This window comes from Ochotona princeps, unplaced genomic scaffold, assembly GCF_030435755.1.
Source record: "Ochotona princeps isolate mOchPri1 unplaced genomic scaffold, mOchPri1.hap1 HAP1_SCAFFOLD_3447, whole genome shotgun sequence".
NCBI classification, from domain to species: Eukaryota; Metazoa; Chordata; class Mammalia; order Lagomorpha; family Ochotonidae; genus Ochotona; species Ochotona princeps.
In genome coordinates, this window is record NW_026700886.1 from 1 (window position 1) to 14,276 (window position 14,276).

The following is a 14,276-nucleotide window of genomic DNA, read 5'->3' on the forward strand; positions in this document are numbered from 1 at the left end:
GCATACACATCTACTGTCTCCCTTGAATACAGGTGTACATATACACTGCTAATGCTGTGCTTTGAACAGACATACACACACATATACACACATGCACATATACACACGCACACGTACATAGATACAGACCTATACGTACTTACGTTTACATACATATACATACATACACATATATACATACGCACATGCACTACATAAAAACACACATACACATATATACAGGGTCATTTTCGTATTTATAAGTATATCATACACACACACATACACCTGCACCTGTACTGTTTCTCTCGAATACACACACATACACTATTACTGCTATGCCCTGAATACGCACTACACATAAACGCATACACATACACAAAAACACACATACACACATACATGGTCTTTGTGTTATATATATATAAGCACACACACCCACACACATACACGTGCACTGTCTCTCTCAAAGACACATACATCCATACACTATCTTCCCCTCTTACACACATTCACACATATCAAAACACACATACACCTGTGCACTATCTCTCCCTTACACACACTCACACATACACTCGTACATACAGACGCACACAAACAATATCGTCTCATACGCAGAATCACATACATAACACACACACACACGACACATGCAACGCATACTGGTATGTGTATATGCATGTTTAAAGTTATTATGTATTGGGATAGCATAATCACACACATACATATATATATACATATATATATATATATGTAAAGAGAGTGCTTGTATGTTGGGGAAGCATGAAAATGGTGTTGATGCTCTTACTATTACTACTACTACTGTTGCGGCTGGTGCTGCTTGTCATCGTACGGTCGCTGCTGTGTCGTGGTCCCTGCCTAACCGCACGTACGAGCCAACGCTAAAACATACGCAAGAGAGTGTTCATGCATGCATGCGCATAGGCCGGCCCTTAGTTGCTACATATGTGTACATATGTGTGTGTGCATGCAAGCACAAGCAAGTCGACAAGACCGACGTTCATCCCCACAAGAGAGTGGCTTGCATGCGTGTGCATGCATGCACATCACACACTCACGCGCAGGTAGTGGTCATACACCCGTGCATGCACACACCCAGGTCTGTAGACTCCAGCGCTCGCATAAAAGGGTGGAGGTCATGCATGCATGCAGGCCCAAACGCATTAACACCAAACAACACTGACACTAAGAAGAGTGCTCCTGCACCCATGCATGCACACACAGGCTTGGAATAGCCACCACATACTCAAGTATGCGAGCATGCAGGTTAGCACACATGCATGAACACCAGATACATACAAAAACATACTTTCTACTAAACGCATGCAGAGAGACATGCGCTACCCCTCACCACACTTTGGCCCGGATAGTGGACATGCGCACATGCATGCACACACAAGCATATGCACACAGGCCCGTGCAAGCACGTGCACAAACAGTGGCATGTATGCATGCCCTCACCGGCATATCACATATATATATGCATGAATGCATGCACACATAGGCCTATGCATGCGCGCGCGCACACACAAGCATAGACACCCAGTACTCCATGAAAAACGTGAGGAGAGCTGCTACCATACACGTTCATAGAGACAAGAAGCGCACAGAAAATTCCTGTTCGACACTCTCGCACAAAAGGCCTCCTCTCCTCATGCTGCTGCCTCGAGATTCTTACTATTGCGGCCATGTATATGTAGGCGCGTTGTGGAGAGAAAAACGTCTACCCTTTTATTTTTCGTTCACTGCTGTTCTCCCTTTTCGCAGCAAATGTGAAAAAAACCCCTGCATTCATTTTTCTTTCTTTCACTCTCTCTCTAGAGCCACCCTTAGAAACGCCCTCCTTCTGTTTTCTCTTCCTCTGTCCTCCTCTTTCTTTCTCCCTTTAAAGCAACTCTGCAGAAAGCTCTTCCCTTTTGTTTCTTCCCTTGGTCTCTCTGTTTCTCTCTGTCCGTGCGTGATATGACTCCTTTTCCACTTCTCTGCCGCTCGTTTGGTCCCTCCTCTCTTTCCCCGTCTTCCCTCCTTCCTTGCTCTCTCTCTCTCTCTCTTTCCATCTTTTTACTGTGAAGTGCCGCACTACTTCAGTTACACTGGAGGGCGCACTAATCGTACACGCATGCATAAACGTATGGATGTCTGCATGTGTACGGGACTACATACAATTCGGTGCGTGCATCCGTATGTAGATATGGTTGGAGGCCTGAGCGTACGTACGTATGAATATGCGTTGGTGTATATGTAGTATTACAGGTCTCTGTGCATACATGCAGATATACTTATATATGTGGGCCAGAGTGTACTTCTACGTATGTATGTATGTATAAATATGTGTATGTATGTGTGCATTTCGTGGAACTATGTATACGTATATATGTGTACATGGGTGGAATTCTGTATGGAAGTAGGACGGAGCGTGCACGGTGTTTACGTGTGTGCGGGTGTGAATGTAACTCTACATACATTTCCGTGTATACAGGCATCTCTACTTGGAAAAGTTAAAAGCCCACGTTGGTGTGTATGAATGTATGTGCATGTGTGTGTGTGTGTGTGTGGGGGTATCTCTCTGTCTTTCTCTCTCTCTATATATATATGAATGGTTTCTGTGTACACGTGTATGCTGGCACGTAAAAATAAGCAGACGTATCTAGAGACATACACACGTACGTATGTTGCCGAATACAATAATTACCTTCGCCTCTGCGGTACCTGCCTTCAAGTCGACTTCAAGATCAAGTTCGAAATCCTCCTCTTCTTTTTCTTGTTCCTCCTCATTTTCTTCTTCCTCTTCTTCTGCGTCGTCTCCTTCTGCTTGTGTTACAAGTGGTGCTAGTGGCAACGTGTTCTCTCCTCCATAGTCACGCAGGACCTGCACACGCTGCTGCTGTTGCTGCTCCTCCTCCTGCTGCTGATTTGCATTCTCACGAATGCTCTGAATGACGCTTCTCGAAGTAATACTACTACTACTACTATTATCACTGCCACTGTCGCTACTACTGTTCGTCGTCAGCCCTCCTGCTGCAGTTGCCGTAGTTTTTGCTGCTGTTGCTGCTGCAAGGGCTGCTGCTACATCTTCTGGCAAGAGCAGCTGCTGAGACACGGGATCAAAATACACCTGCTCCACAGGGTTGTAGAGCAACTGCGTTTCAATATCAACTTGCCACTCTCCATCCTCCACTGACATGCTGTCTACGTTTATGTTGCTACTACTACTACTACCATCACTACTACTGCTGCTGCTGCCGCTTGTAGTACCCTCATTACTACTTCTGCTAAGGTTGCTGTTGTTGTTGCCTCTGCACTGTTCACTGCTGCTGGTGTTGTCGTCCTGTACGTTGCCACTGCTGCTGCCACTGCTATTGCTGCTTCTTCTTCTGCTGTTATCTATACCGCTGCTACTGTTTGCATTGGGTGTACTCTTGCTGCTGTCGTTATAATTGTTATGTACGCTACCGCTGGTGCTGTTGTCGGGAATGCTCCTGCTGCTGTTGTTGCTGCCATCTTGGGACGGTGGGTCACTAGGTAGATTGCAGCTCTCTTGCTTACTAATACAACTACTACTATTACTACTACTACTACCACTACTATTTCTATTCCCGCTGCTATTGCTGCTGCTGTTGTTTATATCACTCTGTATATGTGTGCTACTCATACTGCTGCTACCACCCCCCTTAATAGCGTCAATATTGTTGCTGCTAGTAGTGCCACTACTACTACTGCTGGTGTGGTCGTGGTGGTGGTGGGCAGGTTGAATAGGAGCCTGTTCATTATGCTGCATGATGAAACCACGGTCATAGGAAGTATCGTCGCTCTCGTTTTGTAGCTATATCACTACTACTTGTTTTTTTGGGTGTGTGGGGCTAATACGTACTGCTGGTAGTATATCATAATCGTCTGTTCGTTGTTACTTGAGCATTTGATTTATGAGGGAATAAGATTGTTTATATGACTATCCAAGCACCTGAAAATGTGTAGGAGCCTCGGTATGGACTGTTGCTGAAATGAAGAACTGCTGCGTTGTATATGATTACCTTCTACCATATCACAAGCGCTTGTTATTATGTATACTGCACCCTTTCTGTATTATTACCTTTAGAGCACGATGCTGTAATCTACAGTAGGATGGCTTGTGGGGTTAGACGCTGCCATGGTTATATACGTACGCTTCAGTGCTGCTCGCTCGTCCCGCTTCTACTATGTTTTCTGTTAAATACATGCTGTTGTACAACTGTCACAGCCGCTGCTGCTGTTGCAGTTGCTACTGGTATCATCATGCTTTTCTTCTTAAGCAGCAAGGCTACCGCCGCTAGTGCTGCTAATTCGAGTGTCCCCGCTGCAGTTGTTGCTGTTGCCGTCGTTGCTGCCGTTGTTACTCATGTGTTTGCTACTACTACTGCTGCGAGTGCTAGTGCTGGTGGCAGTGGTATTGCGCCTGCTGCTGCTGCGCCTGCTGCTGCTGCTACTATTGCTGCTGATGTTGCTACAGCGGCTGCTACTGCTAATGCTGCTACTGCTGTGGGCTGCTAGCTACTAATCGTATCGCCTTCTGACACATACTACTACTACTGCTGCTGCTGCTTCTTTCTCACCTAGAGCTACCGTCTCCTTCTCTTACTCTAACACAATGCTAGTGTTGCTGCTGCCACGGCTTTCCCCCACCCCCCCCCACACACACACATATTCCTAGTGCTGCTGCTGCTGGTGCCCCCCACACATTACTAGTGTTGATGCCGCAGCTGCTGCTGACCTACACACATTACTAGTGTTGCTGCTGCCTCACAGCAGCTGCCTCACATACAGAACTAGAGTTGTAGCTACCCTACATACATTGCAACCCTTGCGGCTGCTGCCCGTGGTGGCAGCGTTGAAGGAGATTTCGTTTTTACAAATGTAGTACTCTGTTACGCCAGTAAGAGCGTTTCTCTCTCCCTTTCATCGTGTCTCTTCTTGATGTAAATGTGTGGGGTGGGTCACCGTGTGTTGTATCATATGACTTATGTATATATGGAGGGGCTACTGCTGCCGTGCTGCTTGAATAGTAGTAGCACTAGTAGTTCTTATGTGATCAGCAGCATATGTCTCTGCAGCACCGCAACAGAAAAAACATGGGGGCCGTACAAATACTTCAGTAGCGCTGTCACGGAGGAGTTACGTACACACAAGTACCCTTTGCGTATAAGCGGAAGTGTCAACAAGTTTATACGTCTTCGCTGGGGAAGCCTGTAACGAATAGTTAGCAAGGAGTATAACGAAGGTCGTGGCAGTATACATATAGTTAAGTTCACAGGAGACACTACATATTGAGAAGCTACAGGTATATGGGAGACGATATCTACTGTGAAGCTCCAAATACATCGGAGACAATATATACTGTAGACGTTTTATTGGTGAGAGGCAGAACACATATCACTAAGTACAGCTCTATGTACATGTGAGACAATATATACTGTGAAGCTTTGAAAACATAAGATTCAGTATATATTGTGAGGCTCCAAATACATGAGACACAATATATATTGTGAGTAGCTAGATACCTTGAAGACAATATATACTGTAAAGGTTTTAGTAGTGAGAGGCAACATATGTACATATACATATTTTGAGCGTCTAGATGCATCAGATACAATATATACTGTGAAGGTTTTAGTAGTGGGAGGCAACATATATGTATTAAAGTCTAGCTCTCATTACATATGAGACGAGATTTTATATCGTAAAGCTCCATGTACATGGGCGACAGTATGTGTACTGTGAAGCTCTATGCACACCGGAGACAATATATGTTGTGAAGCTCTACGTCATACATTAAGGACAATATATAATCTGGTGCTCTGTGTATATGGCAATACATACTGTGGAGTTGTAAATAAACGAGAGACAGTATATAATGAGAAGCTCAAATAAATCGGAGACAACCTATACTATGAAACGCACACTGTTGGGAGGCAACATATATTTCAAAGTAAAGCTGTACGTACGTATGAGACAATATTTATTGTATGAGAGTTTGAGTAGATGGGCGACAATACATATTGTAAAGTTCTATATACAAGAAAGACAACATAAAATGTAGAGCTCTAAGAACATGGCGGATGATGTATATTGTGGCACACCAGGATGCTGTGTACTTCTGACGGGCTGCAATAATCTAGTGCGAGTGAACAGAAAAGACTTCAGCGGTACTTACAAAAGAAAGTAGATAGTATAATTACAGTTAGAGCCTCTTACATGTCGTCTAGAAAGCTCTTCTTGACAAACATACAAAATACATATATTGAGAGAGTGTAAAAGTTAGACTCGTAACAACATATTGTGAAAACCCGAAGTAAACATGTTTAGAAAGAGAGCCCGTTTGTACAGCAAACACGGTTTTATGAAGCCTTACGGACAAGGCCTGTACGTAGTCATAAAGCCTTCGTTGCAAACACTAAAAATAAATGTATGCAACGAGAGCTTGCAGGTTACACATGTAGACTGAGTCGTGGCAGGCGCGTTCAGCAGGTATTTGTAGGGAGAACGCCTACAAGTATGTAAAGTATCCTTAGAAGAGACGCAGGGTATCTCTCTGCATACGGCCATGAGTACTCAAGAGAAATGGTCTCGATAGAGGTGGATCTTAACTTCACAGTGCGTCTACAAATATATTTGATGGAGGAAAGGAATAGGGAGAAAAGAAGGAGGAGGAGAGAGAGGGAGAGAGTATGCCCTTTGTTAGTTAGCGTACAAACACACTAAGAGTTGGGACATATATGCAGATAATATATATTTGCAGTCAGAGCCTGCAAGTACTCGTGCAGTCATGCAGGAGGTGAAAGTAACATAGTGTACATGTATAAGGCGACTTGAGGAAGACATGGTGAGGCGTGCTTCGCCAGGTGTGTCGTCACGCAGCTGCTGACGCTAATACATATACACATATACATATAATATATACATGTACATATATACAGTCTACGAGGAAAGAGGAGCATACTATATGAGTGGTTGTGACGACCACCGGGGGTGGTAAAAGAAGTAGACAGAGCGCAGAAAAAGGAGGACTACTCTAGTTCAGTGCTGCAACAGATATATGATAGACACATCCCTGGCACATGGTAGATATATGTCTGGAGGTCACAAGAGGCATAACTATATACGCAGGTGTGGCTAAGGCTGCGACGCAACAGTAAAGACTGCTTAAGTGCTGCGTCGAGACAAGAAGAAATATTACTCAGTAGTATTATGCATATATAGTTGTGATAGGCATGGAGAAGAGAGAGACAACACAACCACAAATATGGACATTGAAACTTACCTATTAAACACAGGGAGACCCTACCACCTGCAGTATGAAGAGTGGGTCTGCAGTCCACGTGAATACTAGAGGACAAGCACTCACGCCCGAGCAGCATGAATATACGCGAGGAAGCAAAGCTCAATACGCCGCGTACAAATGTTTCTGAGGGTTTGCAGCAACTCGTATAGCAAAAACGGTGAAGACGAATATTTACTTCCGCGGCTCCTTCGGTAGTAGTGTCATCAGTGTGTGAGTGAGTAAGCATACGCTGTAGTCGTGGATGGGAGGGGGAAGGGGAGGAGGGCTTGCGCGCGTGGGGGGGCGCATATCTCACGACTAGCGATTGAAAAAGAGAAGAGGTAGTGAAAACGAGGGAGAAATAGAGAAAGATTGAAATATGAATGTTTTTGCAGATTGTGCGAAAAAAAGAGAAGGGCATGAGGTCACATAACAGACATGCTCTGGCCCTCAATTTCACATTCCTCTTTGCTTCGGTAGACGCGTGTATGACAGGACGGCCTCAAAAAAAGAGATATAATACTCCTGTTTGATAAAGAGCACCGCACCTGCCTGTACACCTCACAGAGACCAGGAAAGAAAGAGCTACAACAAATAAAATATAATGTGCACTCGAAAAAAAAGGCGGAAAAGACTCCAGAAGGTGCTTTTTTCTTCTTCTTCCTTCCTTCGGACCCGCACATGCCGCTATGATAATAGGTATACTGCACGCTTCACAGCGTCATCGAGTTCCCTTCTTAGAACGGTAGTATAGTAGGATGATCGTAGTGGTGCGCGCATATGCGTATTTGTCTGCCTACTAATATTACTACTAATACTACTACTTCTACTCAACGTAATGCTCAAATGCATAAAGCATATTCCATATCTGCATGAATATATGTATGTGTATGTGTGTGTGTGTGCAGCAACAAAAGCAGCAGCAGTGCGTGGGTATGTTGAATTACAAGGTGGGAGCAGTAGAGCGGCGGCAGCAGCCTCTCTGGAGAACTGCACTGTTCAGAGTGGTAACCACCAATAGCGAGTACGCTAGCTAGACAGGTACAGGGGAGCGACCGCGGGAGTAGTGGTAGTAGTAGTACACCCGTAGTAGTATACCCCTCGAAACGCCAACAACAGAGCGCAAGGACGGTCCGCAACAGCGGCGAGGTAACAGCAGCAGCATGAGCTACAGCACCGATAGCAACAGCCTACGAACGTAGCAGGAGCAACCTACGAATTGCATGAGTTTTAGCCTCTGTCCAACTAGTACCAGTAGCACCGGCAGCGGAAAAGTAAGCAGTAGCACAGCCCGAGCAACAGAAGCCGGGCGAGCAGCTGCAACAGCAGCAGCGCAAGTATTGTAGTAGCACAGCAGCAGCGTAGGTACTTTAGTAGTACAGTAACAACGTAGGTACTGTAGTAGCCCCAGCAGCAGTAGCACAGTGAACATCGGCACTAACAGCAGCAACAGCAGCACCAGTCTAGAGAGTAGCTGCAGCAGCAACAGCAGGTTAGCAAGCTGCAGCAACACCTGAAACCTACTACATAGTAGCAACAGCAGCCCAACGAACAGCAGACCGCAGCGTTGAGGCGTTCCCAATATCAGGTATATAAATTTTTGCTAACGAAGCTTCGGATATATATAGAAGGCACGCTTATTCTACGTGTCCCGACTTCGAGATTCCACTCTGTATGTGTGCGTGTGCGTCTTTCAAAAGAGTAAGTGTAAGCGACGGCAATTTCCATGTAGTGTGTGCGCCCGTAAACATAAAAAAGAGTAAGCCAAGCTCACCCTCCACCACTCGTGAGCACCGCCTGTCACGGCGTGAAAACCACAAGGAGGAGAACAATTGTACGTGGGCATATAGGGCGTGGGCAGCCACAAATGCCAGAGACATAATATATTTGTGCGTGTATCTCAGAGTTGTCATAGAATATGTATGTGCCCATGACAATGATGACAATAAAAGAGTCAGTTGTAGGCGGCGTCAGTTGTCGTCTACTTTTGTTGTGAGTGCTCTATTTGGTTGTGTGTGTGCATGTTTGTTAGTTGTAAGTTGTGGCGGTCTAACACAGTGCGTACGTAATGCTGATGAATATGTGGCTTGCATTGTTCCCCAGCACACAGATAATATATGAACTCCAGGTGGTATACTACGAGGGTCTTTGTAGCAGGAGTCGAGAAGCATGAAGCGTATAGTGAGTGTGTAGTACAGATTGTAATGCACAGTATACTTGTCCACGCAAAACATATATTATACAGCAAATGTGGTATACTACACATTGCACAAACGGTTAGCAATGGCAGTAGCACTAGGAGCACCAGGAGAAAGGGTATAGTGACTGTGAGTGTACGTGTGTTGTGCTTGATAACAGTATTTCATACGGTGTATTTATGAAGTTTCCAGCATCTCACCATTTTATGTTGTGAGTGTCCTTGTTGTACACGATTGTTTCCTGGCGAGGAGGAGCAGTAGCAATAGCAGCAGTTGTTGCAGTAATAGTGACCCTAAGGAAAAAACCATTATAGTTAATGATGAGAATACACAATACCACACACTGTATATCTTTGTGTGTGATAACCTTCAGTTCCTCAACTGCAAGTGTTTTTGTATGCTGTAGCCGTAGCGAGAGCAGTGTTTTGTAGTAATGATAGAGTGACGATAGTAGTAGTAGTAGTGGTAGTACAGAGAAATGCTCGTCGCAACACCAGTAGTACTAGTAGTAGGTAGTAGTGCCCGAGAAGTAGTAGTAGTAGTAATGGTGCTGACGAGGAATGTTGTAGAGAATTAATAATAGTCTCATAAGTACTAGTAGCAATGGTACTAGCCGGGTATGTACTGCTGTGCTGACAACCAGCCCGTATACTTTAGTTGTTTTAGCTGTGGTATAGTAGTAGTATTGGAAATAGTACTAGTAATATAGTAGTAGTAATAATAATAGTGATAGTAAGAGTAGCAGCAGTGGTAGTTGTGGTCGTCGCCCTGGTAGTAACAGTAGTAGAGTTGGTGATTGTGGATGCATCATGATAGTAGTGGTTGTCCTCATGAGAAAATTCCTTGTTTTAAGAGTAGTGGTAGCAGTAGTAAGAGCTCAAGTAGTAGTACTGGTAGTGATGGAACATGTACATTTGTTGAATGTGTAAGGCCTGCGCAAGGTAGGCAGCAGTAGCACGCGCTACGATTCTAGTGGTAGCGGTAGGAGAGTGGGATTAGTAGTACAAACAGCGAGAGAATTCAATATCTTTCTTTGCCTAGGAAGGCCAAGCTATTTGTAGAACGCACTGTATGCGATTTCAGAACACTCAAATCAACAAGAGAAGAACTGTTTCAGTCAGGGAAATATGGCCTGACTTCTGCAATCTTTCTGTGTGTTGTTTGTGCCGTCCTGTTTTTTCCTACGAATGTGTGGTGGGTGAGAGGAAAGTCTTATTAAATTGTGTGCCCCTCGCTTTTTGCGTGTGCGGCTTTGCTGGTATTACTCGTACTCCGACTACAAATGTTCAGGCTAAATCTCTTAAGTTACGACGACTTCATTCATTCACCTCTGTGCACAAATTCTGACGAAAAACTTTCAGTGACACCCAGAGCAGCTGAAAGTGACTTGTAGAGTACGCTGATTGAAGTTATGTGCGCTTTCGCGGATGTGGTGGACTATGGACTCCTCTCGGCGTATTCTTCTGCCATCGAGACTGCAGCTAGCGAAAAACTCTCATTCGTCACCTCTCATACGGGGTGAACAACCTCTTCGGGAGTACGTACACACGTTAACACTGCAGCTAGCCACTATATCTTCAGAATTCTGAAAACATGTCGAACAGTTCACTCAAGTGTACGTGCACACCCTTCCAACACACGTACACAAGCACAGAGCCTCCTACAGAGGGTTTGCTTTATCTCAATACACATCCACACACCCCCCAATGCATACTTACCTGCCGGTGCTACATTCATATACACACATGTATGCACAAGTATCTATATATATGCTTCATATATTTTATATATGTAGTCTGTCTACTTTTATGGATAAGCACACATATGCATGCTTATTATCTATCAGGGTGAGGACGATTCGAACGGGTAGCCACTCTTTCTCTCGCTGTGTCCCATCGTTACCGCATGTGAGGTCACTTTCATTATCAGCTCCTCTATGAAACTACTCTCATTTTTTTCCTGTTTGCCTGACGAAAATTTTAGGTCATTCCTTTCCCGGCAACCTCTTTCTTTCTGTTTCTACTCTGTTTCTACCGCTCTGTCTGGTTCACTCTTGCGTGGTACAGTCATTTCTACCGGTGACTCCCCTCATTCCTGTCGCCGTGCTACAGCTGCATGTTTTGTATTGGTTCTCCCAAGTATTCTTTCTATGTTGATGTTTCACTTTTTCTCGATCTATATCTCTTGCTGGTGTGTCTATTCACTTATATCAGGAATTTTTCACTTTCCCCACCTCCTCCGAAAATACCGTGTTGACTCATCTCTGCTTGCAGTGGTTGCCCTCCAGCCCCAATCTGTCTGTCGCCCAACTGGCTTGCAGAGTCATTTTGACCGGCACCTTTTGCCTCCTTCTTGTTTTTACTCTGTCTGTCTCTCTCTTTTTATCTTTCCCACGAGTTTGTCTGATCGTCCCTGCCTGCGATTTTCTTCCTTTCCTCGCGTGTCTAGCGACTCTATTTTTCACCTTCTATCAGCGACGTTTCACCTCTCTTTAAATTTTCTTCTTTGTGTCTCACTCACAAGTTTCATGAAGCGACTGCTACCAGCAGCAAATTCCCACTATCTTTTCTTTTCTAACTTGCATTATCATTAATGTTAAATGTCTTTAATGCGAGCAACTTCCTGTTTTGTTTCTCTCTCTGTGTGTCTCCTTCCTCAGTACCGTTTCAGATGACCTAATTGCCATCAACCTCTCTTTATCTCTCTTCTTCTCTGTATTTGCACTGGTCTGTTCTAGGTACTCACCGCCGGCGAAATCCCCTCTCTTTTCTCTACCTGCCTCACGAATGTGCGCGATACGTAACTGCTGCCAGTAAGTTGTCGATATCTTTACCTCCCTGTGTTGAAAATTATGTGTTTTAAATTTTTACTGCCCCCAACCTCCTCTCTCATACTCTATATATCTCACGTGTGTGTCTGCTTGTGTCTACCTCTCACAAGTGCTCCATAAGTACGCTCATGCTTTCTCTCTCCTTGGTAATTCTCTCGAGAGAGCGTGTGCGTGTCTATAGTCTCTACGCCACTACTTTTACCCAGCTGTGATTCTATCTGTCGTTTCTTTGTCTCTCTCTATCTTGTCTCAAACGTGTCTGCACAGTCATTACTACTGGTTTTTTGTTTCTGTACTTGTGCTAATATCACAGCACTAAACTGCGTGCAACTTTTCTTTGTATTGTGATATCTGTGGGTGCTTCACACTGTCATTTTTGTGAAAAAAAGTTTGCCTTTCACAGGATCTCTTCACTAGTGTAGCAGCAGCTCACGAAGAAACAGCGTGACACTGCTTTGATATCGTCGTGTCCTCTTCAAATTTGTGTCCTGCTATAGCTGCAAATAAGAACTACATTAGGCCACTCATTTCTCGTTCGTATTCTCGTTGACCTGCTACCTGCGTTTTTTTCTTTCTTCTTTTCAATTCGCCAATAAGAAGGATTTCCCCGTTCCTCCTGCGTGCGGTTGCTAATTCCGTGGCAACTGCAGAACCCTTATTTGCCTATAAGGCACTTCACAGTCCCCGTATCCATGGAGATTACAAGTATGTGCATGTATATATGGGTATATTTATCTAAATATATATATATCTCATTTGTCTTGAACTGTACTTACATGTATATCCATTTGTATATGCGCATACATATGTATGTTTACACATACAAATACATATATATATGTATATATATTTCTATATATATCTCTCTCTCTATATATGTAGATCTATATGTCTATACATGTGTCTGTGGCGTTTGTGTTTATACTCTTCGTTTGTGTAAGAAAATAGTGCAGCCCAGGTGCATGCGTGTCTATTCTGCAGGAGGAGGAGGAGAGACTGCTCCTGCTGCTTCTACTGAATTGTCATGCAATCGCCGTATGCACATATCGATGGCAAGCCTCTTCGGATCCTTGTAACATACACGGATATATATATATATATATATAACATGTATACGTGTTATCTCATTCTACATGCAGTCTTCTTTGCACATCTTCGTATATTCCCACGTGAACTCTATGCAACGCATGAGGTGTGGCGAGATTCCTAGTTACATACACACGTATATATTGTTTCACATAACAGATGTTTTTCTGCCACCCAACGTAAAAGTCTAAACGTTTGTATGATCACAAATTTTGTTTGCTACGAGGCCTGGCTTCCCTCTGGCCGTACCGCTCTAAGTCCTACTGCCGCTACTATTACTGTTGATACTACTACTACTGCTGCTGCGATTATAAATACTACTACTGCAGCTCGTGGTGGATATGGAGTGGTACTGGTAACATAACTACTACTGGTAGGAGTAATAGTAGATGTGGCTAGTACTCCTCTGCAGCAGGACGCAGCAGCATATACGTATTAACGCTAGCTAGCTGTTTCAAGACTCCCTCGTGTTAATCACTGCCCCTTCGAGGAACAATGAAAGTTGAGCTTTTTTCATGTGTGGTTTTGCGTGGAGATACTGAAGGCTCAAACGTTTGTGTGATAGGATTCTGAAGAGAGAGATATTCTTCCCAATTCAACAGCAGCAGCATCACCATTAACACAACCAGCAGCAACAACAGCAGGAGTGATAACTGTAGCAGAAGAGTTGCCACCCCCGAGCCACAACAGCACAAGTAGTAGTTCTAGCAACAGCAACAGCAGCAACAACGGCGACGACAGCAACGACATCGCAAGGAACAGCAACAGCAGCACCAGCAGCAACAGCAAAAGCAGCGGCGTTAGTTGCGGCAACGGCAGCACAGGAAACAGGAAGAGCGCCATAAGCAATTTCACGAGCATCATA

At 44.3% G+C, this 14,276-nt stretch overlaps 1 protein-coding gene across 1 annotated transcript; it reads right to left on the reverse strand.

Moving 5' to 3' along the window:
• Positions 1 to 2,824: 2,824 nt before the first annotated feature.
• LOC131479363 (sericin-2-like) lies at positions 2,825 to 3,781 on the reverse strand (the record flags this gene model as incomplete). Its single annotated transcript, XM_058659915.1, has 2 exons — positions 3,259 to 3,781; positions 2,825 to 3,192 (listed from the first exon to the last, which is right to left on the reverse strand). Coding segments are annotated over exons 1-2 (891 nt in total), but the record flags the coding sequence as incomplete, so codon positions are not given.
• Between the last annotated feature and the right edge of the window lie 10,495 nt (positions 3,782 to 14,276).